Here is a 26495-nt window from a genome sequence, read left to right on the forward strand (position 1 = left end):
CCCCGACCTGCGACGGCTCCATGTTTGTGGAAGACTAAAGGTGTCCCTATTGCGTGCGTCATTGCAAACGTCACATCGCAGCCATCTAGCTGAGTAAAGGTGTGGCCTACTGCATTCACTAGTGAGCTTCTGCGGCGCAGCAAATGTCGAGGAGTAGGCGTCACTTCACTCGTGCGTAAATTGGGCGCGTTCATGATGTTCCGAGGTCTACGCTCGGTAGAATGTTACGCATTCCAACGCGTGAAAAGTCTTAAGTGTCTCTGCCGATACTTTCTTTTAAAGTGAAAGCTTTTCTTTGGCTGCACTTTAGATGTTAACTAAACGCGCAAGTTTACAAGGCTCTAGATGGACATATTACACTGCTGCCTAAACCACAACACGTCTCTACAGATGTTATATACCTTGTCACAGGTGAACACTGACAGCGTTGAAGCCACGACGTGAGGAGTAACGCTATCATTGTCGTTGCTCGGTGACGAAACGTTCAATACGCGCAGAGCAGCCGTAAAGCATTCATCGTAGAGACCGAGCGACGCCTTCTCGGAGCCGCTCGTCAAGCGGCGGTGCCAGTCCATGCACGAATAAACAGGCATTCCCTAGCCCGCATTCCCTAGCCGCACACTGAAAATAGAAAGGCTGGCTAACCAAAGTCGACGACAAAGAAAGGTCGAGACGACGTGCATGGTATACTGTATCTATACTTCTTGAAATTGTGGTATAATTAAGATGATCCAACGTTGCACAGTTGCAAGATATGTTTTTTCATTGCTCGCATTATTTTGCTCACTCCATGATCAGACGTTATTTTCCGGGCCCCTTGGTTTCCGTTATTCCTGTGGAGTCTTATCATTTCCTATTTTTCTTTACGCGCATGCACGAAGACGGTGTCTTCTTTGGCGTCGATTTTGGTTGACACGCATATCATTCTATTTTTTTGTTCTTGCTTTTATTTTTTTGACCAAGAGGACAGGCGCGCGCATCCCGGAGATCGTGAAGTCTGTCGTGCATTGTGGGTACTTTTCAACTACATTGGCGCAGAACGAACGCGCCGGCAAGTTAACCCACGGCGCGAGTGATTCTCGCTTCATACGTTGCTGAGACCCAAGTTTTAATAGCTCGACTCTCTGCGGCTCTCTCGAGGAGCGAAGGCACCATTTCTTTCACCGAGAGTTCAGATGTAAATACCCAAATTCCAGGCCGGGCAAACCCGCTCGAAGTCGCCTAAGAAGGCCTTCTCTTCAAAACATATAGCATTTTCATGTAACGATATTCACATTAATAAACAGTCACTGTAGCATACGCCAAACAATGTGAAGGCGACAGCCTGCCCGCACAAGAGACCTTCATAAAATTACTTGGTATTCACATTCGGATCCTTTCTTACATCTTACTGTTTTCTCCCACCACAGGTCGTGGGTTCGAGTGGCTTCATTAACTCTATATTAACAGTGCCCTAGTTAACCTCTCCTTAGTACGAAGCGTCGTGGGTTCGACTTTCACATGAGCTCGAGGGTACGACTGCCACAGTGGGAAATGGATTCGAGTGCCTAAACCAATTCTATCACATTTAATATTGCATTTCTTTTGTACGATGAGTGGCATCAGAGCCAGCTGTGGAAGAAGCCGACGACGAAGGCGAGAGCACGCGTCAGTGTGAGACGAGCTCACATGACTTTCTGTACCGCACTCCGTGATTTCCAGATCACCGGGGGTATTAGCCACTTAAGGCTTTCACCTTACGAAGGCATGCGCAGCAGCTCAACGTAGTACAAGAAAACTTGCTTTTTTTTTCTTTCCTATCTAGCGACATTCATATAGATGTAGCAGGAAAAGACTGCACCGGCACAATTCCGGATAGAGAAATCGGTCATATCCTGCCTCTAAGGCGACGTGTTTAGACTTATAAAGCGAAGCAGGTACGTTGGTTGGAATTTTCTGTGTCACCGCCATCGTTATCAGCTAAAAAAAAAAAAAAAAAAACCCGATCAAGCAGGTACGTTGGTTGGAATTTTCTGCGTCATCGCCATCGTTATCAGCAAAAAAAAAAAAAGAAAACCGATCGCCGTCACGATTCACCAGTCGAGAGGATCGAGTGGCTCAAAAACCTTACAATAGAAAAGCTGCAGCAATTCTTCTGTTATCTGTGAAACCACACAGTAAAACAATCATCGGTACTTCAGCACAGACTCATTTTCCGGGTTTGTGGTTCGGTGCGCCTGCTTGTTCTGTCTCTGACATGTAAACTGAACTATCTGCAAAATCGGCCCAACCACGTACGCGCCAACCCTTCGGAAGCAGCAAACCTTTATGGAATTTGGAGTGTCCTGTTACACCAATCGAGAGTACAACCACAGTTAATCTCGCGTGCACTGGGCTAACATTGTCCAAGAATATTGATAAAATGGTTACGGCGGAACCTGTCGGTGCTTCCTATAGTGATCACAATGCAGAAAAATAATGTTCTTCAATCAAACTATTCTAAACATTGTAAGCCTGAATGTGCGTGTTTCATTTTGTGATGCCATTTGTCATGATGTTAACAGCTCACTGACCAATCGCCTTCACAGGGATGAGTGTCTGAAAATTCTCTTTCCCGCAGAGCTGGTGGCGGTGAGGGAAAGGGTGGTTCGAAGGTGCCGTACATGGTAATCGCACTTGTGCTACTCCTCCTCCTCATCGGATTGATCTATTTTATTGGTTTTTCTGGAAGTTCACATGGTGAGTGTAACCACTTTCTCTCATTCGATCGAAGTGTAGTAGTTAGTTCTTTCATTTAGTTATTTCATTCGTGAATGCATGGTTTAGCATCCTACAAAAATGGACCAATTCAAGTAAAATAATAAAATTATGCAGATCCAACGCACACGTTGGAGTTGATGCGAGGTCAAGGTTTAGTGATGATGGCTATATTACGCTATATAAACATTGAATTGGGTATCTTACAACGTTTCTTCAACATTCTGCGGAAACTCATAATGCTGTTGAGGTCAATTACAATGAAGTTTGAGTGACTTGCTGAACAAGTTTTGCCTCAGAAGTAAAGGTGGGTCATCGCAAGATTCCCAATTTGGAACAAGAAATGCATGCGCCAAGCACTTTTGAAAACAAATATGCTATGACTGGGAACATGAGGATATTTATTTGATATGCACACACCTTCCCTCACAAATGATTATGATGTGAGAACTACCAACCATGTCATGAACAGTTCCCAGACGATTACTATACTCCCTATGGCGAATTTCGAACGTAGCCCTTTATGTCTTTCGAATTCGCGGTGCATATTAGGGTAACGAATTTGATTCTTAATGACAGCGTGCTCTCGACGATGGCGCTGAGCGTCTTCTCGGGCAGCTCATTCAGCAGCATCAGCAGCAGCCAGCAGCAGCAACAAACAAAGCATTTCCACAACATGCATCGCTCACTATTCAGGAAGAAAGCAAACACTAGAAGGCGTGGCTCGCGCTGAGCGCATTCTCCGGCGTCGGCGCTGTTAGCGTAGAAGCACATGCGCCGTGCGTCCGAAGGCCACACCAGCGCTGTTTTTCAGCGCTGGCCGTCATGCCTTGTCCTGTCCTCGCCATCTCGCCGCGTTCCTCCTCACTCTTTTACCTCTTGGTTGCAGTCACGGAGCAAGAAACCTTTAGGAGTGGAAACTCCGCTGTGTGCGGTGACCAGAAGAGGTCACAAGCCCGCGGAGCCACTATCATGCTGGCGGCGCCTGGCGGCCTGGAAAAAAATTACCACCGCTCCCAACCTATCGAGCGTGTTGCTCCCGTTCGGCCGCGCGCGCCTGACTTTTATTGAGGGCACTCTCTCGCCCTTCTTTACCGCTTGTAGACCGAAGAGCAACTGCTGCTACGCTTCAGCCATTTGAGCACAGTAAAAAATAAAACGCGTTCTTTTCCATGACCGCTATAAACCTCTAAGCTCACCGTAGTACTTATCACGTCTCATCATGTTGCTCGTGAAATGCTTCTCGCAGACGTAATCTCTCGATGTGAGCAGACGGCCGCCCCCAGGAATTGCCGCAGGCCATGCTTGCAGACCATGCTTGCAAACGCTTCTACGACTCGCCGCATGGCGCGTCGTAGAAGCCACTGTGCTCGCTCGCGCTGACGGGAGTCTCGCGTCCGAGTTGCAGTGCACCCTTCTCTCCTGTTTACTCCTCGCGGTTTTGATCTCCCGCTGCGCTCCATGTTCGTTTTCATCTTTCGCTGTGCCCGATTCGCACCGCCAACGACGTTCGCCGCAGGAACGGCCGCTTAAGAGCTGCGTTCTAAAATTCGATCATTTATGCGAGCATTGTCTATTTGGCGGTTTTCCTATATCAGACCCAGGACGACTGTGTATAGAAAGAACCTACTTTTTTGAAGCTGTGCGCTGATCATCGGTACTGAAATAATTAAGACAATCTCGAGTGATTCAGCATACCACGTCATACAATTTATTTACTAATTGCGCGCTCCAGGCACAAGGAAGTATTTTCAGGGTGTCTACCAAGTTGACATTTCCAAAGTCCCTGAATTTTCTAGGTTTTCCTTGAGTGCCCTTGCAAAATTCCATGAGTGATGCAGAACTATGTTTTATGTCAACATGAGCTGAAACCATATTGCCCGATGCTGTTACTATCTAGTAAGCATATGAAAAAAAATTAAAGAACTACTTAATCCAATTTGAATACTAAAGAGTAGTGTTTATGTTATTCAAAAAGAGAATAGAACGAAGGGGTTAGTAAAATGCACAGCAAATAAATTGTCTTCCAAAGAAATTGCAAATCGAATTGGAAATTCTTAAATACGAATGAAAAGGGAGATTCATACAAAGGCGAATATTTTCGAATATGAGGTATTTCTATCAACTGATAGCAAGCTCAGTGGTATGAGGCCCGAACTTTGTCACAATTGAGATTCTCTCTCAAGAGCTCAAAAGTCAACCCCAGCTGTTCTGACATACTCTCAGCCCACGCACGACGCCTCAGTGTCGTGTTTCACTGCTTTAAAGAGTTTATTTTGGTTTGGATGAGTGACACTTGCATTTCAGCATCAGCTGACACTGTTTTTTGAGCTCAAGCTCCTTCAAAATGGCGGCAGCACGCTTCCTTTCCCGTTCATTCCTGAATGCGTAGGTCCTTTCTGTTCTTGTACACCTTCCGCCACTCCTTCGCCCAAAGGACAATTTGAAGCATCTTCTTGGTCAGTTGCACACTCCACGTCCAAGTTTTCGATCTCCTAAGGGGCTGCGAAAACGTCCGAAATATGGGTCAGTTGGGAAAAAAATAAATGCATGTCATTTTCTGCCCTTAAGGGCTCAAACCGCCACAGGCACTTTCAAAAACACTCTAAAGACCTGTCGGTAAATGTATTAGGCAGATCGGTGCTGGTACTGTGAGAGGAAATACCGGATACACGCGTGCTTAATTAAGGAATGCATACTGTATCCCGTGGCAGTAGCCCCTTCCCACGCTTGTTATGCTTCACTGCAATACTTTTGCGTATGCTTCACCAAGTGACATTTTTGTACGGAGGCTTGTATGTGCTTTCCAAGCTTCTAAGCCAATCGCAAGGACCACAAAGGCAGAGTCCGTGCCGTTGCTGACAGCCGCGAATTCTTTCAATGAAAAACACGGCACCCAAGGGCAAGAAGCTTCATAGCGAACGTAGTCGAAGCAGCTAGGCCTAGCGTTGCTGCGGTGGTGGCTATGGATTGCCAGAGGATCTGCGTGCGAGAGCGCCAGTTGAAGGCGGCGAGGTAATCAAAATGGCAGCAGTGGAGGTTTTGATTAATGCCGTTTCGGACCTGTGGTCACGGCAAAGCGTCCAGAAAATCGGACGGCGAACCGTTCGTGCGTCCGGAATTTCAGACGTTCTGATACATTGACTCTATTGGGTAATGGTGGTGCCGCGAAGCCGTCCAAATTATCGGGAATCCGGATAGTCGGTCGTTGACTGTACTCTGACAACTCCTCCTGACGACAACAGGACGTCAAAGACGATTCATTACCATTTCTACTCGAGCGAGCATTACCGCGACTTTCGACCCTTTCAATAAGATTGCAGCTAATTTTCCCTGATAGAGGCACAAATACCCTGAGTTTCTCCTGAGTTTTTCCAGACTATTTAGGATCCCTGAGAATACCCGGTTTTCCCGGTTTTCTCGGTTGGTAGACACCCTGATTTTAATCAAATGTCGAGGATTTCCTCGCCCACACCATGATTTGATTAGGAGGCACGCACTATTTCGGAAAAACACAATATTTTATTACCACCCGGGGTTACTCAAAGTGCATCTAATTCTAATCACATTTCGCCCCCATCGGAAAGCGGCTGTCGCGGCAGCGTTCGAACCCGCGCCCTCGTGATCAGCCGCGCAACGCCACAGCGACTGACCTGCTGTGGGGCGTGTTACTAGTTTCCCGCTGTTCCTATCGGAACCAACCAAGTGTTCACACGGCATCCCTCATATTCTGTTTAACCGTGTTCTCCTGAACAGAAGTTCACCACATAGCGATGCTCACAATGGTATTGATTGCACCAGTCACCAACTTTACCGTAGAGCAGCAATTAGGACTAATTGCCTCCTTCGTATATATATGTCTTCCTGCATTTACGTAAGGGGTCAGCCTGAACATAAATGATAACTAATTATAGTAGAAAAACGAGCACAACTTATTTCAGTAACTCTGTCATAACAGGCTGTTTCATCGAAATGAACCACAGTGTGTTTGGTCAACCGGGAGACATTTTGGCATGCTCTTGACCTACGACAGTCAATGACAGCTAAAACTTAATAGGGCTCTATCTTTACCTGCACGCGAAACCCTGAAAATTTAGGAACAACTTAAGCTTCTTTTTTATCAATCCTCACATGCTACGGCACGCGTTTCGCTGGCAACTAAGGCACGGATTATAGGTATGTGCACGCGCGCGCGCGTCGGCGCGTGTTGTCTGTGCGAGCACGAGGTTGCGCGTTCGATTTCCGGCCGCACATCGACGATGCATGAATTGCGACAACAGTCACGTAATCAATTTCAGATATACGTTGAGGAACCACTGGTGGTTAAAATTATTCGCGGTGGTCCATCAAACACCGTGCCAATCGATCTACTCTCCTCTTTCGCTTGTTTCTAATTTCAGTGGAGCCGACCGGTGGGGAGGCAGAAGGCAGCAGCGGTGGTGGTGGCGGTGACTCCGGAGGCAACTCGGGTGTTGACCCCCCCGCGTATCACGCACGGCCTCCGACCACGAAAGCGGCGTCAACAGGTCAAAGCCCAAGTTACCACACTCTCCTACGTTGCAATGAATGGACACTGAATGTGAAACTTAGAGCTTCTATACGTTAAGAAAAACGTCAGATAAGTTCCTCTTGGCAGAGACGACCATCAGAGAAAACACGTGCTCAAACCCCGTTTTAACTTGGAAAACCCTTTTACCGAACACTTAACCGTAGCTTCCCCTTTGGTGTCGTCTAACACCTGTACAGTATATTTCAACCCAAGCAGGTTGGCTTCCGAATTTCGTTTTGCTTCGGTGCGCACTAAATGCGACCAACTCACCACGACCTTTGACGTTGCTAACTTGTGTAACAGTCTTGTTACGTATTAAGCAGGGCTAATTGTATAGCCAAGCTTTTATATCAACTCGAATACAAATGTTCGAGAAAGTGATCTTTCTCATTCAAGTTGAATGTCAAAGATTCAGAATATCTAAAAGATTACATCGTGAGCTTCAAGGAGCCCGTTCAGCAACAAAAGGCCAGTACACATTAATTAATACTCTTAACAACGTTGAAAACATGATGTCTCATCTGCGGAGAAGCTTGTACATCCGAAACATCGAGTGGAGCATGCCGTGTATGCAGAACCCAAAAGTTTGAAACAAAGCAATGTACGATCGTGTCTGCGGCACAACGACAGAGAAGAAGAAAAAAGAATGGAACAGCGTGTCCGAGAACCTCGTAGTAGCGTGAAGTGCTCGGTGAAAGAACTAAGGGCAATACTACCCTGCCGAATGTGCATTTAAGATATTCAAACATGGGGAGATTGAAAATGAAGCAGATAAACTGCTTTTTCTGAATAGAGCCACCAAATTCGTCGGCTGCGAAAGGCTACACAGGCCTTCTCAATGGCTGGAAACAATTATTCGCACGTGGCCTCCCGTACGTGCTTGTTGAACAACTGAACCATCTGAGCAACATCTGCAGCACTCCCGCTAAGCAATCCTTCCAACGACTCTACATTTGCACCACGTAGGCAGCAGGAACGGTTCCTCTCATTTACAGTATTCGAACGAAACGAGTATTCGAGAAGCTCGACCACCGAATTCTGGCATCGTATAGGAATCTAATACGCGTTGAATACAAATCAAAAAGCAATGATTGTTTGATTTGCAATGAAAATCTCAAGTTGCCGCACACACCTTGTATTATGCAATTGTGAACTTTATTACTGTATAAGCAAAAGATTGTCTTGTTCACTAACGCCCTCAAAGTCTCGTGTTCAAAATTATGCCGATAGTTTTTTACTGTTCTACCCATGTTTTCAAGATTATATTTATACTAGTTTACCGGCGTTTACTGTGTAATTGTTCAATTCTAATGTTATCTCACATACTATGTACTGTTTCGTCGTATCCTTGAAATAGGCTTTGCGTTATCTAACAGTAGGTCGCTTTACGGCCTTGTGCTGTGGGATCTCCTTCTGCACACTGACCAGACTCCTACGCTATACAGAAAAAAAATAAGTGTAACCGATAACAGTTACAACCATACTTCTTAAAAATCTGATTAATTACGATTACCAATTGCTGCCCCACAATATCAATTGGGTAAACACTACAAAGTAATCGATCACATTAACGTTAACTTTTCAGCCCATTTTAATAACATTGCACAAGTGAAGCACCTAGATCGAGCTGGCCCTCCTCTTCAATTGCGTCCTCTGCAGGCCTTCGCACGTTGCTTATCTTCAATAAGAACTGCCTTTCAAATTTTTATTCGGTAATCTTCTCTCTCTCTCTGTGCGGGGACATCCGCAGCAACAGCAAAACATCGCTCAACGAGCACGCTGTTGATAAGAGCTGTGTTTTATCTCACCAATACACGTCCCGCACAAGATTGTGGTCACTCAAATCCGCGATGCCCGGAACTGTGTCCTGTGTGAAGCGAAGCACTTGTTACTGGAGCCAGGGAAAGGCACTCGTTACTGGAGCCAGGGAAAGGCACTTGTTACTGGAGCCAGGGAAAGGCACTTGTTACTGGAGCCAGGGAAAGGCACTTGTTACTGGAGCCAGGGAAAGGCGCTCCCGATAGCGCCAATCCAGGAGTGGAAAATTGCCCACTGCAAATTCTTTAGGGTCAACAACCGAAGGGAGGGCCATCGCTACGTAGTAGTGCGAATTGAATTCATCCGCTAACATGGGAAGCACCTCCTGCCGGTGTCATTTCTTTGATTACAAATTAGATTACTGTTCATAACGCACTCAAGCAACTGTTTACGTTCCTTGAAAAGTTAAGAAAACTTCTGTTGTATTTCGATATAAAGCTGCATATTATTCAGCCCTTAGAATGCTATTCATAACAATGAGTCACGTATACTAGGTCATCGTTCTTTAGGTGTCGGGGAATGTTTATAAATGGGCTGCTGATGCTGAGGGCATGACTCTTGTCGTTGAACTCGGTTATTCGAAGAGGCAGGTATTACTAGCAAGAGAAACCTAAACAAATATTACACTATTTGCCAAAATGATTATTTACTTCTTAACTGATCAATCTACACTACATATTATAATTGACAAACTGTAGACGGAGTTTCCCAGACTCATTCGCTTGAAAATAACTGCCACAATGACAGCAGTTACCAGACATTTCATAAAGTGTCACACAGAATAAATGGCCGTTTCATTTACTTTCTTGCTTCAGTGCATACAAGACCGTTTTATTAAAGAAAGTGAACCAACTGTGCATTTTTGCATCGAGTTTGATGGCGCATATCTTAAAATTAGTGCGATTTCGGAAACACACGCCAGGCGCATAAGCAAGGAAGAAAGAGCGGCGGTGATGATGCACATGTTCTACACAGCAACGCACACGTTTTGTTGAGTTCATGGGCAATGTAGTTGACTCTGTGCCTCCGTCACGCGTTAGAGTATACATAGGTCGAACTTGTAGGTGCCTAAATGAAAGATTTTTATGAAAACTTTAAGAGACAAGGCAGCATCGTCTGTTGCACCTTCTTTCATAAAAAATGTTGATTGGTTGCTATATTTGGTTACTTAATGAAGTAATTGAATTTCGATGAACGTTAAATTGTAAACAATAAAATCGTTAAACTACAAAATTACCAAGAACATTTTTAATACAAATAATTAATGACATGTAATTGCTTATGTACAAGCCTCATACACATTCATGTGGTTCTAAGCATTGTATGGCTAATCGCTTGATCGAATGGCTGATTGATTCATTGTATTATTTGATAGCCGTAACGGGAACACTCGAAAACGTGACAGGATTAAACCTCTCATGACGCCTCTTTATCTTGTCACAGGCACTAAAACTGACCCTGGCGTAGCGAGCACAACATCATCAAAACCAGGAACAACCGAACCATCCCCAACAACGCCGTCACAACCACCACCTCCTCCAACTACTGCACGTCCTCAGTGTAAGCGCGATAGCACAACTGTACAAGTAATAATGTTTTGTTATCGTATTTTAATATAATTATTAGAGGAAGGAAATCCTAACTTTTGAAACGTTGGGCAAAATGCGCTGAAGTGCAGGAAGGTTATGTAGAAAATGCAGGATTCAGTTTTCTGTGATTAGAACAAATGTGCCTCTTCTTGAACGTCTCTTTACTTTTTGCCTTGCCTTCGCACATTTGTCATCCTGTCAATACCTCATGACTTTATCTAAACGTTTCAGTGATTGGCTTAGTTTAATCGTAACTTGCATATTCAACACCTGCCTCAAGGCACTAAAATTTCTTATATCATGGGAAATCTCTCGTGTCACTCTGATCCACAAATCTGGCTTGAATACAAACATACAAAACTAAAGAATATCTCTCCCATTCTTTGCCTTTAAAATATTCGAGTCCGTCCTGCACACATTATTCGCATACAGCGTACTGAACAACCTAACGTACATAGGTTTATCGCGGTTCGGCAGTACGAGGACAGGAGTCAACTTGACACTGTTTGCAGTGACGAATGTACGGCGCTTAATTTTTCCTCTTTCATGCCGCATTTCTCCCAAAACGTTAAGAAACCGACGTTTGTGCATCTATAATGCCATTGCTGAGGACTAGCTGTCAGATCAGCAACGCTGTGTCACCTCCAACGGAGAGTTCTCAAGCACGTTCAAAGCTGTCAGTGCTGCACCACAGGGATTTATCTTTGGACCGCTTGTCTTCTATATTCTTGTAAATGGTACATGCAGAGTCATAAAGAACTCGTTTTTTGACTCTGACAGCAATGGTGTAGAACAACGAAATGAAATATAGAAATTCTTGCTGTTTTGCGAGCGAATGTCATCACATAAATTTTAATAGCTTTATCATTGCACCGTTTACAAAGAGAAACCTGGTGAGGCTGCAGGATGCGACAGTCATAAACAGTAGGAATTTCCTTGCAAATCGTGATGTCATCGCCATGTAGAAGAAACGAAGACTTCTGAATAGTGGAAAGAACGTCATTAATAAACATTTCCCAAAGTAGTAGACCTAATGCTGATCATAGAGGGACGCCGCTAGTTGTCATTGTTACGGTTTACTTTGTGTGGCCATGAATGCAACGGATGCTAAACGTCTGAGACGCGACGTGACTAATGACGTGCGACAGGATTACGCACCAGTGCATGTCCTACTCTTTTTTGTCCTACGTTCACTCCCTATCGGCCAGGGACTAGTTTGTCCCCAAATCGCTCTCTGTGAACTGACCCGACGTGACCTACGTTCACCCCCTCCATGTCAGCGAGTGATTTCTCCCGAATTTGTCTGTGTGAGCAGGAATGGCGTGTCCTCACAAGGCCCGCCACCTGGGAGCAAGGGACAATGAGGGTGCCCGGATGGTGGAGGGTATAAGAAAGCCAGCGAGACGCCACGTGGAGACAAATTATCTCTGCCCTTGCATACAGGAGCACGCACACCCAACGTTTCTGTATTTCTCTTGGGGCGCACCGCTCACCCGTAACAGTGTATTAAGCTTCCGTTATTTGGTTATACATCATCTCGCGTTTCCTGCCGGACCCACTCTGATGGTCGATATGGTTCAGGCTCCAAGCAGACTCTGATGAAGATCGCCAAAACTCCCTTTAGTGACAAGAGGTACCAGCTCGCAACGCCACGTATAAAGGAGATGTTTGGCCATTGACGTTAACAAGACGTAGTTTATCGAGACAATCACTTCGCAAGAGCTTTTCCGACTTACGAGTCAATAACAAAGTGCATAAACTTGATCAGAAACTGTTATAAACAGGAAGGAAGAGCGAGACGGCCAGACGAGGAGTCACATACGCACACGTTTAGCCCTTTCAGACACCACTTTATCCCATTGATTGAAAACTTGCTTTCGCCAAATCTCTTGCATCTGCAGAATCATAGACACTGTACAGCTGCAGAAAAAATTTAGAATTTTCAATTGCTTAGTGAGCTTTGTCATGTTTACAGAATTTCGACTCCATGCGAAAACTTGATACAAGAAATCAAATATGAGAACAAAAACTACTTGGTGTTTTCAAAAGCTTGAAAAGCACTTATCCAGCCACTTGGAAATTATGCCTGGTGTATGACAATGTCAAAAACAATGAAAGAAGTGAACCCGCTGCATACAACATACTGGCACAGAGTAAAAACACCCAACCGTCTACCTTCCCATTCATTTTGCTAAAGTATTCTGCACATTATTCGAAATTGCAGCACAGTTACAATTATAAGTGTTTCAAGGTGCATGCAACACACTTTCCTATACTGCAACTATCCATACTTTCATCAGTGCTTTTGCTGAGGACGCACTACCTTACTGTACAGAATTGTGTAGACAGCGTCTGAAAGGATTAATGGTCTCTCCGACGTGTTCTATCACTCAACAACAGGCAGTTTACTGTCAAAAACTGCAGAAGGGAGCTTTCCGAAATTTACATATACTATGCAAAATGTTCCCAAGTCAATACATGGACACATGCCCGTGGTGTGGCGCAATGCCCACACTTTATCACATCACATGGGAGTGCAATACGAATACGGCATTCCACAAAATAGAAAATCTGAGTGCCGAGCAGTGGGATGGCGTGCTCTCGAGCGGCGACCCTAACCTCCAACAGAGGGTGGTGCATCATGCCCGACGAGTAGCCACGCTCAGTGGTGCCCTGGAATAGGGGCGCCAACCATGCAGGCCGGAGATCGTCATCAACAAATAGAAGATGAAGACATCCGGCCTGACCACTGAATTACCCTTTCTAGAGCAATGAAGTTTGCTTCCTCTTCCTACTCTATCTCTGGAAGAAGAGCACGCGCGGTCAGATCACCGACCACGCGCAGTCACGGGGAAATATGTCTCCCGCTTTCACTAGATGGCAGCATTTACATCTCCCCAACTGAGCAACCTATGTTCAGTGCAGCAGGCGGCTTCACGCACCTCCTACTTCTAGTATGCATGTGGGAAGTGTCTTGGCAACACGAACGGGCGCCTGCTGCACCGTCACTGACACAAACATTTTCTGCGTTGGTTTTAGCAGGGTAATAGCGAACTAGCTGAGTATTGTTCCTGCGTACAACACCAGTGTCGGTGTTAACCCAGTAGGACCGAGGCTCATCGGCTGGGGCTTGTACTGTAGCTTGGCACTTGAGGTCTGTCAACCAGATGTCACCTCCGTAGAGTAGCCCCAGCAGGTCGCGGACTCCGTGACGCCTGTCAAAGTCTTTCCTTTGAAGTTTCCGGTACTGTTCCTCGAAATCCGAAGGCTCTCTTGATCCGGCAGTTGGGGTGTAGGCTTGGTTGAACTAAGAGAAAGCGTGGTTCTTAGCCGACGACCCATCAGTAGTTTCGCAGGGCTATACCCATTCTTCAAAGGAGTCGACCTGTAAGCTCGAAGCGTTAAGTAACGGTCTTTCGTCTTTGTCATGGAAGCCTTGATGATTTTACCCCAGCCTCAGCAAGTCCATTGCTCTGAGGTAATTGAGGGCTAGACGTGACATGCTTGACGGAGTAGTCCTGAGCAAAGACTGAAAACGAAGTCGACGAAAACTGCGGGAAATTGTCGGAAACCACTTCCTCAGGAATCCCGCGGCGTGCAAAAAATTACTTGCAGTGGTTGAGTACAGCTGTGGACGTAAGTTTCTCGAGCCGAGCCAGTTCAGGGTATCTTCAATAATAATCTATTGCTATCAACCACCACTGGCTCTTAAAGTGAAACATCCATTGCGATGCGTTGCCAGGGGCTTTCTACAAATACGGAACTTCTCAGTGGCATTTTCCTGTTACTTGTTGTTTCGACGCATTGCTGACATTGCTTCACCACGGACCTGACATCAGCTCCTATAGTGGGCCGCCAGACACAATCTCCGGCACGAGCAAGTGTCTTTGTTATGCCGAAGTGTCTTTAATGTACGAGTCGTAGGACTTCGGTTTGGCAGGGGGCCGGAACGACAACTCGAGCCGTGTAGAGGAGTAAATCGTTCTCCAGTGTCAACTGGTGTCGATGTTCGTAGAAGGGTTTTATGTCCACTGGTGAATCTCGCTTGCAGGGCCACTCTTTGTTCTTTCTCCACCAGCGAATTTGTGCACAAACAGGGTCTGTTTGATGGGATGCCGTAAACTATTGAAGGCAGTGCTTCTTTATGGGAAAAGAGGGTCTTAAAGGGCACACGAAAGCTCCGACGTTTTCTTCGAGCTCTGTGTTTTCTAATTTTTGGAGAGACGCTCTGGAAAGATCTACGGCTAGAAGGTATTTGCCTGGAACGTATGCAATGTCGTACTGGCATCGCATCAATCTCATCTTTAGCCACTGTAATCTGGCTGTCAGGTCGCCAAGGTTCTTCGAATTGAGGATGGGAACCAACGGTGTATGGTCCGTCTCCAGCTTGAACAGCTTGCCGACAAGATAATCGCTGAACTTGTCACGTGCCCAGACTAAGGCAAGAGCGTCTTTATCGATTAGAGCGCATCGCTTCTAGGTCTCTGAGAGTAATAGTGAAGCATAAGCGATGAAAGAAAACTTGCCGTTCGTTTGCTTCTGTCGGATTAATGCACCAAGTCTGAAGGATGACGCATCTGCAGTGACGATCGTTTCTCTCGATGGATCGTACACTCCAAGGACCGGGCTAGACGAGAGGACAGACTTCCATTTGTTGAACGCCTGCTGTTGAGGAGCATCTCAAGCAAACTCTTGCTTCTTTGACAGTAAAAGAGTAAGTGGTTGCAGGACTTCAGGGAGATTGAGAATGAATCTGATGAGGTATGTTGTCATTCTGAGAATTCTCTACAGCTCGATCGTTTTTCTCGCGCTCTCCACTTTCATAATCGCTTCAACTTTCTTTTCGTCGGGGCGTATGCCCCCTTGGTCTAGCCAGTGTCCAAGGAACGTGAGGCGCTGGACAAGCATTTGGTTTCATTTAATGTCAGTCCAGCATTGACGAGTAGCGGCAGCACATTTCTGAGTGTCTCATTGTGCTCATGCTCATTCGAACTGCAGATAAGTATGGCGTCCATGTGACAGAAAAGCCTAGTGACGCCTTGTAATATCACGACATCTGGTTCTAGAAGTGTTCAGGAGCAGACGGAATTTCAAACGGTAACCGGTGGAAATAGAAGCATCCAAGTAGTGAGATGAACGTGGTGAACTTTTTAGAACCTTAACAAAGTGGAATTTGCCAAAATCCAGAGTAGCGTCCAGGTTGGAGAACACTTTAGCTCCATCAAGAAGTCTGAGAGCGTGCTCCACGGAAGGGATAGGATGCCATTCGCTCAGAACGTGGCGGTTCTGTTCTGTGAAGTCAACGGAGATTCTCACGTCTCCGGAGGGCTTTGGGACGACTAACACTGGTGCATACCACTCAATCTGCTCGTCAACAGGTGATATGACGCCGAGTTTCTGCATTCTTTGTAGTTCCGACTTTACCCTTTCGTATAAAGGAATTCGGATGCGCCTCAGAGTGCTGAGTGCGAAAGGTCTCGCTCCTCCTCGCAGCTTAATTCGGTGTTCCTTGTGCAGATTCTCGAGTCCCTGGAACAACGCTGGACATTCTTCTTTCGGATTCACTTTCTCAGCAATGGCGTTTACAAATGTAAACATCCGGAGTTCTTCGATCGCCGGCTCGCCTACCAAAGGAGTGCGGACCTCATCTAAGACGTAAACATCCTGAGTAATCGTACGGTCGTGGTAGATGAGCTCGAGTTGTGCCACTCCTACGGCTGGAAGAAGCTTTCCGCCTGGACCATTTATCTGGCGAGGAGGAGCTGTGAGAAAAGGTCTGTCCTTGAGCACGTGGAATACTTGCTTCGAGAGGACGGTTTCGTCCGCGCCAGTGTCAATTTTGAAATCTACTGGCTGACCTTGAACCAAGACTGCTGCCTCGCACGTTCAAGCATGCAACCTCTTGATTAGTCCGAGGAATCTTGCTTCTAAATTTACTTGTTGCGTTTCCACACAATCGAGGCTGTACGACATGCATACGGAGGCGTAATCACCCTTTTTCTGGCAATTCCTGCAGACTTCCGAGCGTGCTGGGCACAGAGTACGAGGGTGACGCTCTTCAACGCACCAACGGCATAGTTTTGGCATGCTGTTTTTACCAGAGCATGAAGATGGCTTGTTTGTCCCACGTGAATAGCTGCCGCTTTTGTACTGTTTTGAAGTACGCCAAGTGGATTGGGGTGCGGGCGCAACCTTGTTCACACATGGCACTTCCTGGCGGAGCTCGACTTGTTGCTGATGGGCGCTCTCGATCTGGCGGACAGACTCAAAACCCTTCTGAAGAGTGGGGTCTGCGTCGAGCAATAGCCTGGCAGATAGCTGCTTATCTTTTATCCCAACCACGAGGCGGTCGTGCACGAATTCTTCTCGAAGAACGCCGAACTCAGTCTTTCGAAAATGTGTGAAGGGCTGTAACGAAATCTTCGGCCGACTCACCGTCTTGTTGCACTCTGGCATTGAATCTGGCTCATTCAAAGATTAGGTTGCGCCGCGGGATCAATTATTTATCGAACTTCTCCACGACTCTGTCGAATTTCTTGGAGTTCTCTTCAGAGAGAGCAAAAATGGCGTAGATTTCTTCGGCTCGCTCGCCCATGATGTAGAGCAGCGCGTCTACGTGATGCTCCTCGGCCTGTTACGCACAACACTGAAGAGATTCGGAAACGTTCAAATCTTTGTTTCCACTTCGGCCACTCGTTCGGTGACGAAAAGTTTAAGGCGTCCGGTGCTTGAATTACGAACGACGCCATGGCCTCGAACGTTAAGGGGTCGCGTTGCTTGAGTACCGAGGTGTATGTATAGGGAGCAGCTCACCGGCGTTTCGTTGCTGGCCTCCTCCTCCGCATGGAGGATCACTGGGAGCCGATGTCCGCTGGTAGAACCTGTCCTTCTGACACCATGTTGTAGCCAGGAAGGAAAAGCGAGACGGCCAGACGAAGAGACACATCCGCCCACGCTTAATGGTATCTCATACGTGTTCTATCTCCAGAAGAAGAGCACGCGCTGCCAGATCGCCAACCACGCGCAGTTACGGCGAATTATGTCTCCACGCTTTCACAAGATGGCAGCACATAAAAAAAAAAAACAATGAATGGCTGACTACATCAAAAACTTTCCTGATGTCGCAGGAAATGGTGTCAACTTTCCCTCTCTAAATGGCCGGTATGGAGCCCTGCGTCATGACACTTACGAGATTTACTTACGAGCGGAGAGGCCAGAACGAAATTCATGCTAATTCAGAATCATTAAGTTCTTCACAGTAAAAGATAATAGCTTGTGAAGAGCAGGCTCAAAAGTCATAGACGTGGCACAGAAAACAAAACAAAAAAAAAACAAATTGGGCGATATACTTCCAAAGTTCCACCGTGGGGTCACAGGATGCTTTTGTCGAAGAATAGAATATATGAGTCGTGATCCGGCTTGTATAGGCATTTGCTGAAAGCCTGAAAAATAAAGCGGAGTTCTTCACTCCACCCATTAGGCCGAGGATTTCTGGATTTTCGGTGGACGCCATCGTTGTACTTCAGGACAGTTTTAAGTTCAGACAAAAGCCAGAGGAGCTATCTATAGCTACCAACCTTGTACTGGGGAACACATCTTTGCATCGTTTTTAAAACTAGGTCTGTAAACTAACCTACTTAGCCATGCAGTTTGGTTTTGTCTGTATCTATAACCACTCGTTAACGGACAAGATATCATATAAATCAACATAATCAGCACGCGTGAAAGCAAAGCGAAAAGATTCAATTGTGTCACTGGAGGAGCTCTGCCTGAGGGCTGACACAGAGGCAGTTATTTTTAGTAACGAACAAACCCTATCAGGACAGGACGCACAAATGAAATGTCAGTACGAGACATTTCGTTTAACTTGAGCATTTAACAAGCACTGGTCTTAGACATTACCAGAGAGATTGGCGATAAAGTTATGCTGCGTAAGGTAGCAGAAGGCTCGAAAGCCTAATAGCAGGCGGCACTTGGCATGCTCCAGTCAATTCCGGGTGTACTAAGATTACGAGGAATGATTACTCCACTCTCGATACGGAAAGATAATATACTTTCAATAGCAGAGATGATCTCATCAAACAGGACAGGGTAAATATTCGTCGATACACAGAGAGATACAATAAACTTCTAGCAGTGCGTTAGGCTGATCTTTAAATACATCGAGTCCTGAAAACTTTCTATTTCGTCTCGCAGGGAGTGCTTCGCTGAACTGTCAACGATATTCAATACGCCACCACCTTTTTTAAAGATAATATACTTTCAATAGCAGAGATGATCTCATCATACAGGACAGGGTAAATAGTCGTCGATAAACAGAGAGATACAATAAACTTCTAGCAGTGCGTTAGGCTGATTTTTAAATAAATCGACTCCTGAAAACTTTCTATTTCGTCTCGCAGGGAGTGCTTCGCTTAACTGTCAACAATAATCAATACGCCACCTCCTTTTTTAAAGATAATATACTTTCAATAGCAGAGATGATCTCATCAAACAGGACAGGGTAAATAGTCGTCGATACACAGAGAGATACAATAAACTTCTAGCAGTGCGTTAGGCTGATTTTTAAATAAATCGACTCCTGAAAACTTTCTATTTCGTCTCGCAGGGAGTGCTTCGCTGAACTGTCAACAATAATCAATACGCCACCTCCTTTTTTTTCCAACTCAAAGAAGGCCCGATCACTGCGGAAGCCGTTGTAGTGCGTAGAAAAAAGGCCCGAAGGGGAAATTGAGCCAAGTTTCGAAAATACGATGTAGAAAATGACGATGTGGAAAAATACTGTGCTTTGTTGCGAAGTCCACTAGTAAGTTGATAAAATGTATGTACGTTACGTAACATTTCAATCCTTAAATAATAATAATAATAATAATAATAATAATAATAATAATAATAATAATAATAATAATAATAATAATAATAATAATAATAACAATAATAATAATAATAATAATAATAACAAAAGAAATGCTTGTCAATGCGATATGTATACACATTATAGATTCATAAATAAACTTCGAAATTGCGCCTCATACGTACAAGCAATGACTTTTGTATACTTTCCTCCACACAAATGTATTGTGGGCAAATAGAATTCTCTATAGCTTCAATCCGACATTTTAATTTGCGAAGTTTGCAAAGACGATTGTTTCTCATTAATATAAGAAGCGGAGGAAACAGGTGCGCTTTTCCGCCTGTTGGCATGTTTTTTGTTGGAGCAAACTTCATGTAGCAGTTGAGGCTCCGGATCCCACCCGTACTTCGACAATGGACTTTACGGGAGCTGCAGCGACAAGTGTGTGAAGCTGCGTTGGGTTATGATGTTTTTGTGACTTCTTTCATTTTTCTTTTTTAATAGCTCTACGTTAAGGTTGCTACTTTTTTTCCAGAACTTATTTACTTTAGGAGGCCGACGGATTCAGTGTTTTTATTCAATCGAGGCATTATGTGTTTGTACAAGCTATATATTGGGCGTGCATGTGTTCTGCGCTGCTGCAATCGGCAATTAGTTCAGAATCGTGTTTGCGTCCTTCATTTGACCCACTCTGGTGCTTCGCTCTGTGTGATGTGGCCAGGCTGACCTTGAGCTGTAATCACCGTTTTTTTTTCTTTATCATCTCCCGATGGTATTGCGGAAAATGCTGAATACTGTTCAAGTCAATTATTTCGAGAGAATGGCGTAAGGTTATCGGGTGAGCCAATGCACATTGGGTTTTGTATGTGGCAGAACCTGACCGGCCGCACACGAGCTTATTACAAGAAAGAGAAGAATAACAACAACAAAATAATGTTTACCTGAACTGCAACGTTGTTCAATACCAACATCAAACTTTGAAAGCTGGACAACTCGGCGTGCCCATCTATGTGCTCCTAATAACTCTTAATATAACTCTTAATAACTGTTAATAACCTCCAGCAGAGTGCTCCTATTGGACTCATTTACCAGAGTTAAGAGCTACGTTTATGGTGCGAAATAACGCTCACGTTCGTGGTACCGTAAATAAACATACCTTGAAGTCTTTATTCTTCCATGTGTTGTGCTCCACGCTTCCATATAAGTACATATTGACATGCTCGTCTCGAATGGAAGTCGATCTATGTTTAGTTCGTGGGGTTGTTAATTTGTGCAAGTTCTATTTGCTATATTTTACAAATAAAAATACGGATTCTCCTATTTGGCCTAAAACCTACCAATCTATTCTGGGTGATGCAAGAAATATAGTAAGAGCAACCTTCATGCCGAGAGATGTTGTTCATGGAACTTTCAGACACCTGTTGAATTTCCCCGCAACACACCAGCGTAAATTATTCAGCAGCGTTTTCCAAAAACTATATTTCAAGAGAGCTGCTCAATTCCATTGAGGTTAAGTTAGCAGCGTTGTGAGTGTACTAACGTTTACCAGCATATACGTTTACACAACCTAATTGGCAGTTAGCTCGGCAATATCGCAGTGGTTAGGTCACTACCAACACACTACTATAGCGTAGCACACCATGCCGACTAATTCTCATCTCTTACTTCGTTAATATACCCTTCCGCGTTCAATAAAGTTCGATAAGCATTGTGCAGACTATGTTAACAAATGTGCACGAAATGGCCAATTAGAATGATTCAGTGTACATAATAAGTTTTTGTGTTTCGCAGTAAAAATGACCATGTTGTCTTGCACGGTCGGGCAGCAAGCCGTGATCATAGATATGCTGCCCCCCGATGGATTATGCCACAACATATTCTACACGGACGTCTTCTTCAACGACAAGAACAACAAGATAGAGCCAATGTACAGCGACACCGCCTTCAAGGTGGTCCGGTCCGCCGCAGCGACCTACTCGAAGACAACGTTCGGACTTTCGATGTATCCGGGGTGAGCCCATCCCTGCATCTCCATCTGCTAGTTTCTGTGATGAACAGAAAAGCCCACTAGCAATATGAGGAGTTTATTACTGCTCAATGCAACGTGACCTAATAACTCCGTGATTCAGAGCAGCGTGAACCGCAATAAGTGAAGAAGAACGACCTTCTCCAGGACACGCGGAGAATCGTGCTTCGAGTACAAGTAAGGTCTCAAAATGAGAAACAACGTGATGGCTCATTTGAAGGTGCAGCGCACTCTCACTTTATGTATAGCTTTCACTGTAGTAGCTGTGGCTCCCCGCAAGTCATTACTTTTTTCGCTTTCTCACCACAAGCGTGCGGTAGTGCGTGAGCTGTTCATGCCTAATTAAAAAAAAGAGCAGCAGCATTTCAAAGAGTCATCAATGCGTAATAAGCGGATATATGATGGCGCTACTTTCACTCTTTGAGAAATAACATTGTTGGATAGCGGCTAGGCATGAACCTAGTTTTTCTATAGCGCACATTTGACCTATTATATCCCACTCCATTGTCCCTGGCGTCAGCCGCTTTTGCAGAAGACGCTGGTAATGAAAACAAGATAATGGTCTTCACAGAGGAGGGGATATTGCTGTCATAGAAGATGAGTTGAACGCCGGAGCTATCGCTGAAATCTGCAGAATTTGGTTGTTGTTTTTTTCACATCTGTTTCACCCTTGTGATACGGCTTTTTCATAATAAGTGCTGAATTCATATACAGGGTGTATCTTTTAGCCGCACCAAATTTTCTAATGATTACCTATGACAGGTAACATAATTCTAACCTTTGGTCTAAATCACTCAATGAAGTGGCCATTACTTCTACGAGAAATCAAAATAATCCATTGAATATTAACGTAATTAGTCTAATTAACGTATTACCTAATTGATTTACACCACATATTTCGACCTACGAATTATCGACGCTGAGTTCACAAGACGTAACCGCTTGGAACAAATTCTCTGGACAGCACCAGTTCCGAGATATGAATTTTAAAAATGTCTGACGAAATGCATTCGTGTTCCAGTTACTTTTGTGCTTCAATGCAAAAAACAGCGCCTTCCTAAAAAAGTAACTGCAACGCAAATGCATTTCGTCGGACACATTGAGAATTATTATCTTGGAACTGGTGCTCTCCAGAGAATTCATTTTGAATTGTATACGCCTCGCGAACTCGGAGCCTATAATTCGAGCATTGAATTATCTGACGCAAATTATTTAATCGCAAGGTTCATAAGCTTAATTACGCTATTTATTCAATTCACTATGTTGCTTTCTCGTAGAAGTAATGGCCATCTCTTCGAGTAATTGATATTAAAAGTTACAATTCTGCTGTGGCCATAGGCAATCTCTAAAAATTTGGTACAGCTAAAGAAAAACACCCTGTATAGTATGTGACAAAGGAGCTACATGTTTTGTGCTTCTTTAACCCTAGGGGATTTCGGTTGAATTACCACAGGTAAAGGTATAAAGAAAAATGTATTGATAAGCTCTGTTCGCCGAACCAGAACACAGGCAAGATGGCGGAAAGAAAATCTCTATAATCATCGTTTCCTTCTACACAGTGACCAATGTAATCTTTGTCAGATTGATTGCAATCTCGCGACATTGACTCTGGCCGGAAAAGCGTCGACCAGGTGCCAAAGACAGGTTCGTAGGCGAGGGGTACAGCATTAGGCGGATATGTGCATCATGTCTAAGGAAGCAGAAGACGTGGTAGATTCGAACGGCGCCTATCTCGAAAGTAACGTCTGCCACTTGTCCTGGTAAGGGCTGGAGGACAGTAGTACATGGTAAGGGTCGCAGTACCGCGAAAGTAGTCTTTCAGAGAAACCAACGGGCTGAGAAGGGGACCAGAGAAGGGCAAGGTCACACGCACTAAAGTGGTCTTCCCAGTGGTTGGGGTCGTACAGCTTCCGGCGTGCTTACACCGCATAGCTGAAGGCGCGCAATCGGATGTGTCTCTTTGTTGTAGCAATGACGTCGCAAGCGTATTCACCTGACAGTTGTGCAGGGACCGGAAGAAGCCTGTCAAAAGGCGCCAGAGAGAATATGCAATGAGAGTAGCCGTGGTTTTCAGGGCCTGAGGAGCTATACGCATAGGTGAGAAAAGGTAGCATAATGTCCCAGTCGCGGTAATTAGATGAAAGATAAATTGACAAGATATCAGTGATCGTGCGATCCAAACGTTCGATAAGACCGTTCTTATGAGGGCGGTACGCATTCATAAGCTTTCATATGGTGCGCCATAAAAGAAGTAAAGCTTCGCTAACTTTACACCAAACGCAGCTTTTTGAAAAGCTGATGAGGGGCGCGGGTATGTAAAATGACTTTTTGCATTCAGAAGCCGATAACGCCTGTAGCGTAGATGGTTCGGGGAGGTCTTGTGATAGGACAGGTCTTGTGATAGCCACATCTCTGAGACCACGGGCAACGCTTTCTCCTAAGGGCAATGAAGCAATATTTCGATAATCTGTTCTTTTTACGCAGGGACTGTACGCAAAAGTGCATGCGAGTTGCTTTTGCCAAATCTGTCCATTGCTGGTGAGGCAAAAAGCACGGACTCCTCTTCACAATAGTTTGTCCCTTGCACATATATTCTCATTCTAGTTGATTTCAGACTGCATAGAATTGCTGCAGAAGACAATTTACCTTGTGGCACGTTTGACCGGACGGGTGAACGCAGCATTCTCTGCAAACAATGCAGACGGAACAGACATCCCTCGCTCGTGGTTTGCTGCCAATAATAGGCCGTATTGTTTGAGTCGCTGATGAGGAGCATTGACCACTGCTGTCGAGTGGAGGCGCCACCATGTACTTTCTTCAGCCGAAGTGGAGCCCGAGTGAAAACGCGTTCTCGAATATCGTGGAATCTGTGTTGGTCGCATGATCTTCGAATCTTCGTATTAGTTTAAGCAAGTGTCTATGTTGTCGTTGCTTTATTTATTTCCTTTACTTATTTGTTTCCGTGCTTAATGTCCCGAATCCTTTAATGTAGAGGAGTTGGTTGTCTTTCCTTAAGCAAAAAATCTTCAAACGTGGCTTTCTTGAAGGTGGTAGCATCAAAAATTGCAGCAACGGAGCCAGGGAGATGATTTTATTCGTTTACATGTGGATAGTATTAAGGAATTGAAAAAAAGAAGGTTGGTTCGGCATAAGGCGAGCTCGTATTTGGAATTCCTTGTCCCCGCGAGAAGCAAGGGAAGTATAGGAGCCAGAATTTGCTGTTATGTAATTACGGTGCTAGTTAAATGCCTTTTGCAACGAACAGAAACACGAGCACATGCGACGCGATTCGAGGCAAGAAAGACCAGGCAGTCATTTTATAGAAGATACACTGGTTTCACGCAACTAATCAGACATAACCAATAGGTCGGCACGGTTTTGGACACTTTGGAAAGCATGCGATAAGGTAGCAATGCATTGCTCCCTGACAGAACTGACATACTCGAGCTTGACTCTCACCAGGGATGCATGGGTATGGGCATAACGGAAATTTCGGCGCAAATAGAGGGGCATGCGGCTGGCACACGTAATTAGAAAATCAACATGCATATTCTAAGATACAATAAGAGGAAACAGGCACTAGGAGGTGTGTCGTTGAGTGTAAGTGGATGGCTGACTTAAAAAGGGTGTAGCATTAGATTTGTTGCCGAATGGTTGTTCCAGTTCAGTTGTTGTTGTCGAAAAGAATGAAAAACTACACTTCCCTGTTTCTTTCGTCATTTTGCGCAGGACGATCGGTGAATTCGCACGCAGCAAACGGAAGGATATTGAGAGCGCCATGACCACGCTCTTCAATGAAAAGTTCGTCAACTTCGGCATGCTGAACGTGGATAATATAGAGGACTACGACACGCTCAAAGATGGCCCACTCCAGTACTTGAACGTAAGCATACGTACACACTGCCACTATGTTCATTTTTACTTCTTTGTTATACCATTAAAGTATATTATTATAGAAGGAATTGGTCACGCAGGGGTTGGTAATAATAATTTAATATGAAATGGGAAGCTTAAACAAAAATAGGAATTATTCTTGCTTGAAAAGAACACAGCGAATTGCGAGAAAAAGGGGCCCAAACATATACAATATTTAATATTGAAATGATACAATAGTAACTAATAGTTTCACAAATGCATTACCACATTCAATAGTAAGCAGTGATGGGGAAAGGTGATTAATGTCGATTGATATGGGGGCACACATGAAATTAAATATGACTGTCTAGAATCGCTCGCGCAGGTCTCGGTGATGCCTAAATGAAATAGTCTACGGCGATTAATGAGGCTTGCTAGAGAAGCACGTTATTACGTTTGCGTTATACTAGCGATATGACCAATAAAATAAAATTAATAAGGCCGAAGACTTCTGCGACATTTCCAGCGAATTGGGTCTTGCCACAGCTCCCATAACGACGCGGCGAACTAACGTTGACTACGAAAAAGCGTTAAACCGAACGCACACGAATCTAGGCTGGCCTCCGTTCTCTGATGGCGGCCGAATTTCGGAAAGGCAGAAAATATTCTTTAAATAATAATGCACATCCAGCGCACACCTTAGAATGAACGGAAGCGAGGCGAAGAGTTCGTGAAGCAGTTATTTCAAATGCTCCAAGTTTGCTCATTTGTTTCCTGCGTCTATGGCGTAAGCGAAACTGGGCAGCTCATGCACCTCCGCGCACCTGTGCTGAACAATATGACTACTTTTACCTTGTGTTACTGTCGCCCTTACAGACGTAAGCCGGCTGTGGTACCCCGCGTGGAAACGCACTGGGGGGATGCAACCACGCGGAAGCCGGAAAGTGGAAATTCAGGACCTTGCAAATCCAAGCTTGCAAAATGTTGGCTTTTAGCGCCGTAACACCAGAATGTTTCCGCAAGACTCTAGGGATTTACTATTTAAAACGTATATTAGGTCCGCGTTGG

The 26495-nt window shown here is 44.9% G+C and overlaps 1 protein-coding gene across 1 annotated transcript in view; it reads left to right on the forward strand.

Moving 5' to 3' along the window:
• Positions 1–807: 807 nt before the first annotated feature.
• The window catches only part of LOC126534661 (uncharacterized), a 56403-nt gene continuing 30715 nt past the window's right edge, over positions 808–26495 (forward strand). The window contains exons 1-5 of the mRNA XM_050181924.2: positions 808–2718; positions 7137–7262; positions 10547–10663; positions 21338–21557; positions 25302–25455. Coding sequence (XP_050037881.2) covers positions 2643–2718; positions 7137–7262; positions 10547–10663; positions 21338–21557; positions 25302–25455 — 693 coding nt within the window. The 5' untranslated portion in view covers positions 808–2642. The remainder of the gene's footprint in view (positions 2719–7136; positions 7263–10546; positions 10664–21337; positions 21558–25301; positions 25456–26495) is intronic.

This window comes from Dermacentor andersoni, chromosome 7 (assembly GCF_023375885.2).
Source record: "Dermacentor andersoni chromosome 7, qqDerAnde1_hic_scaffold, whole genome shotgun sequence".
Lineage (NCBI taxonomy): Eukaryota > Metazoa > Arthropoda > Arachnida > Ixodida > Ixodidae > Dermacentor > Dermacentor andersoni.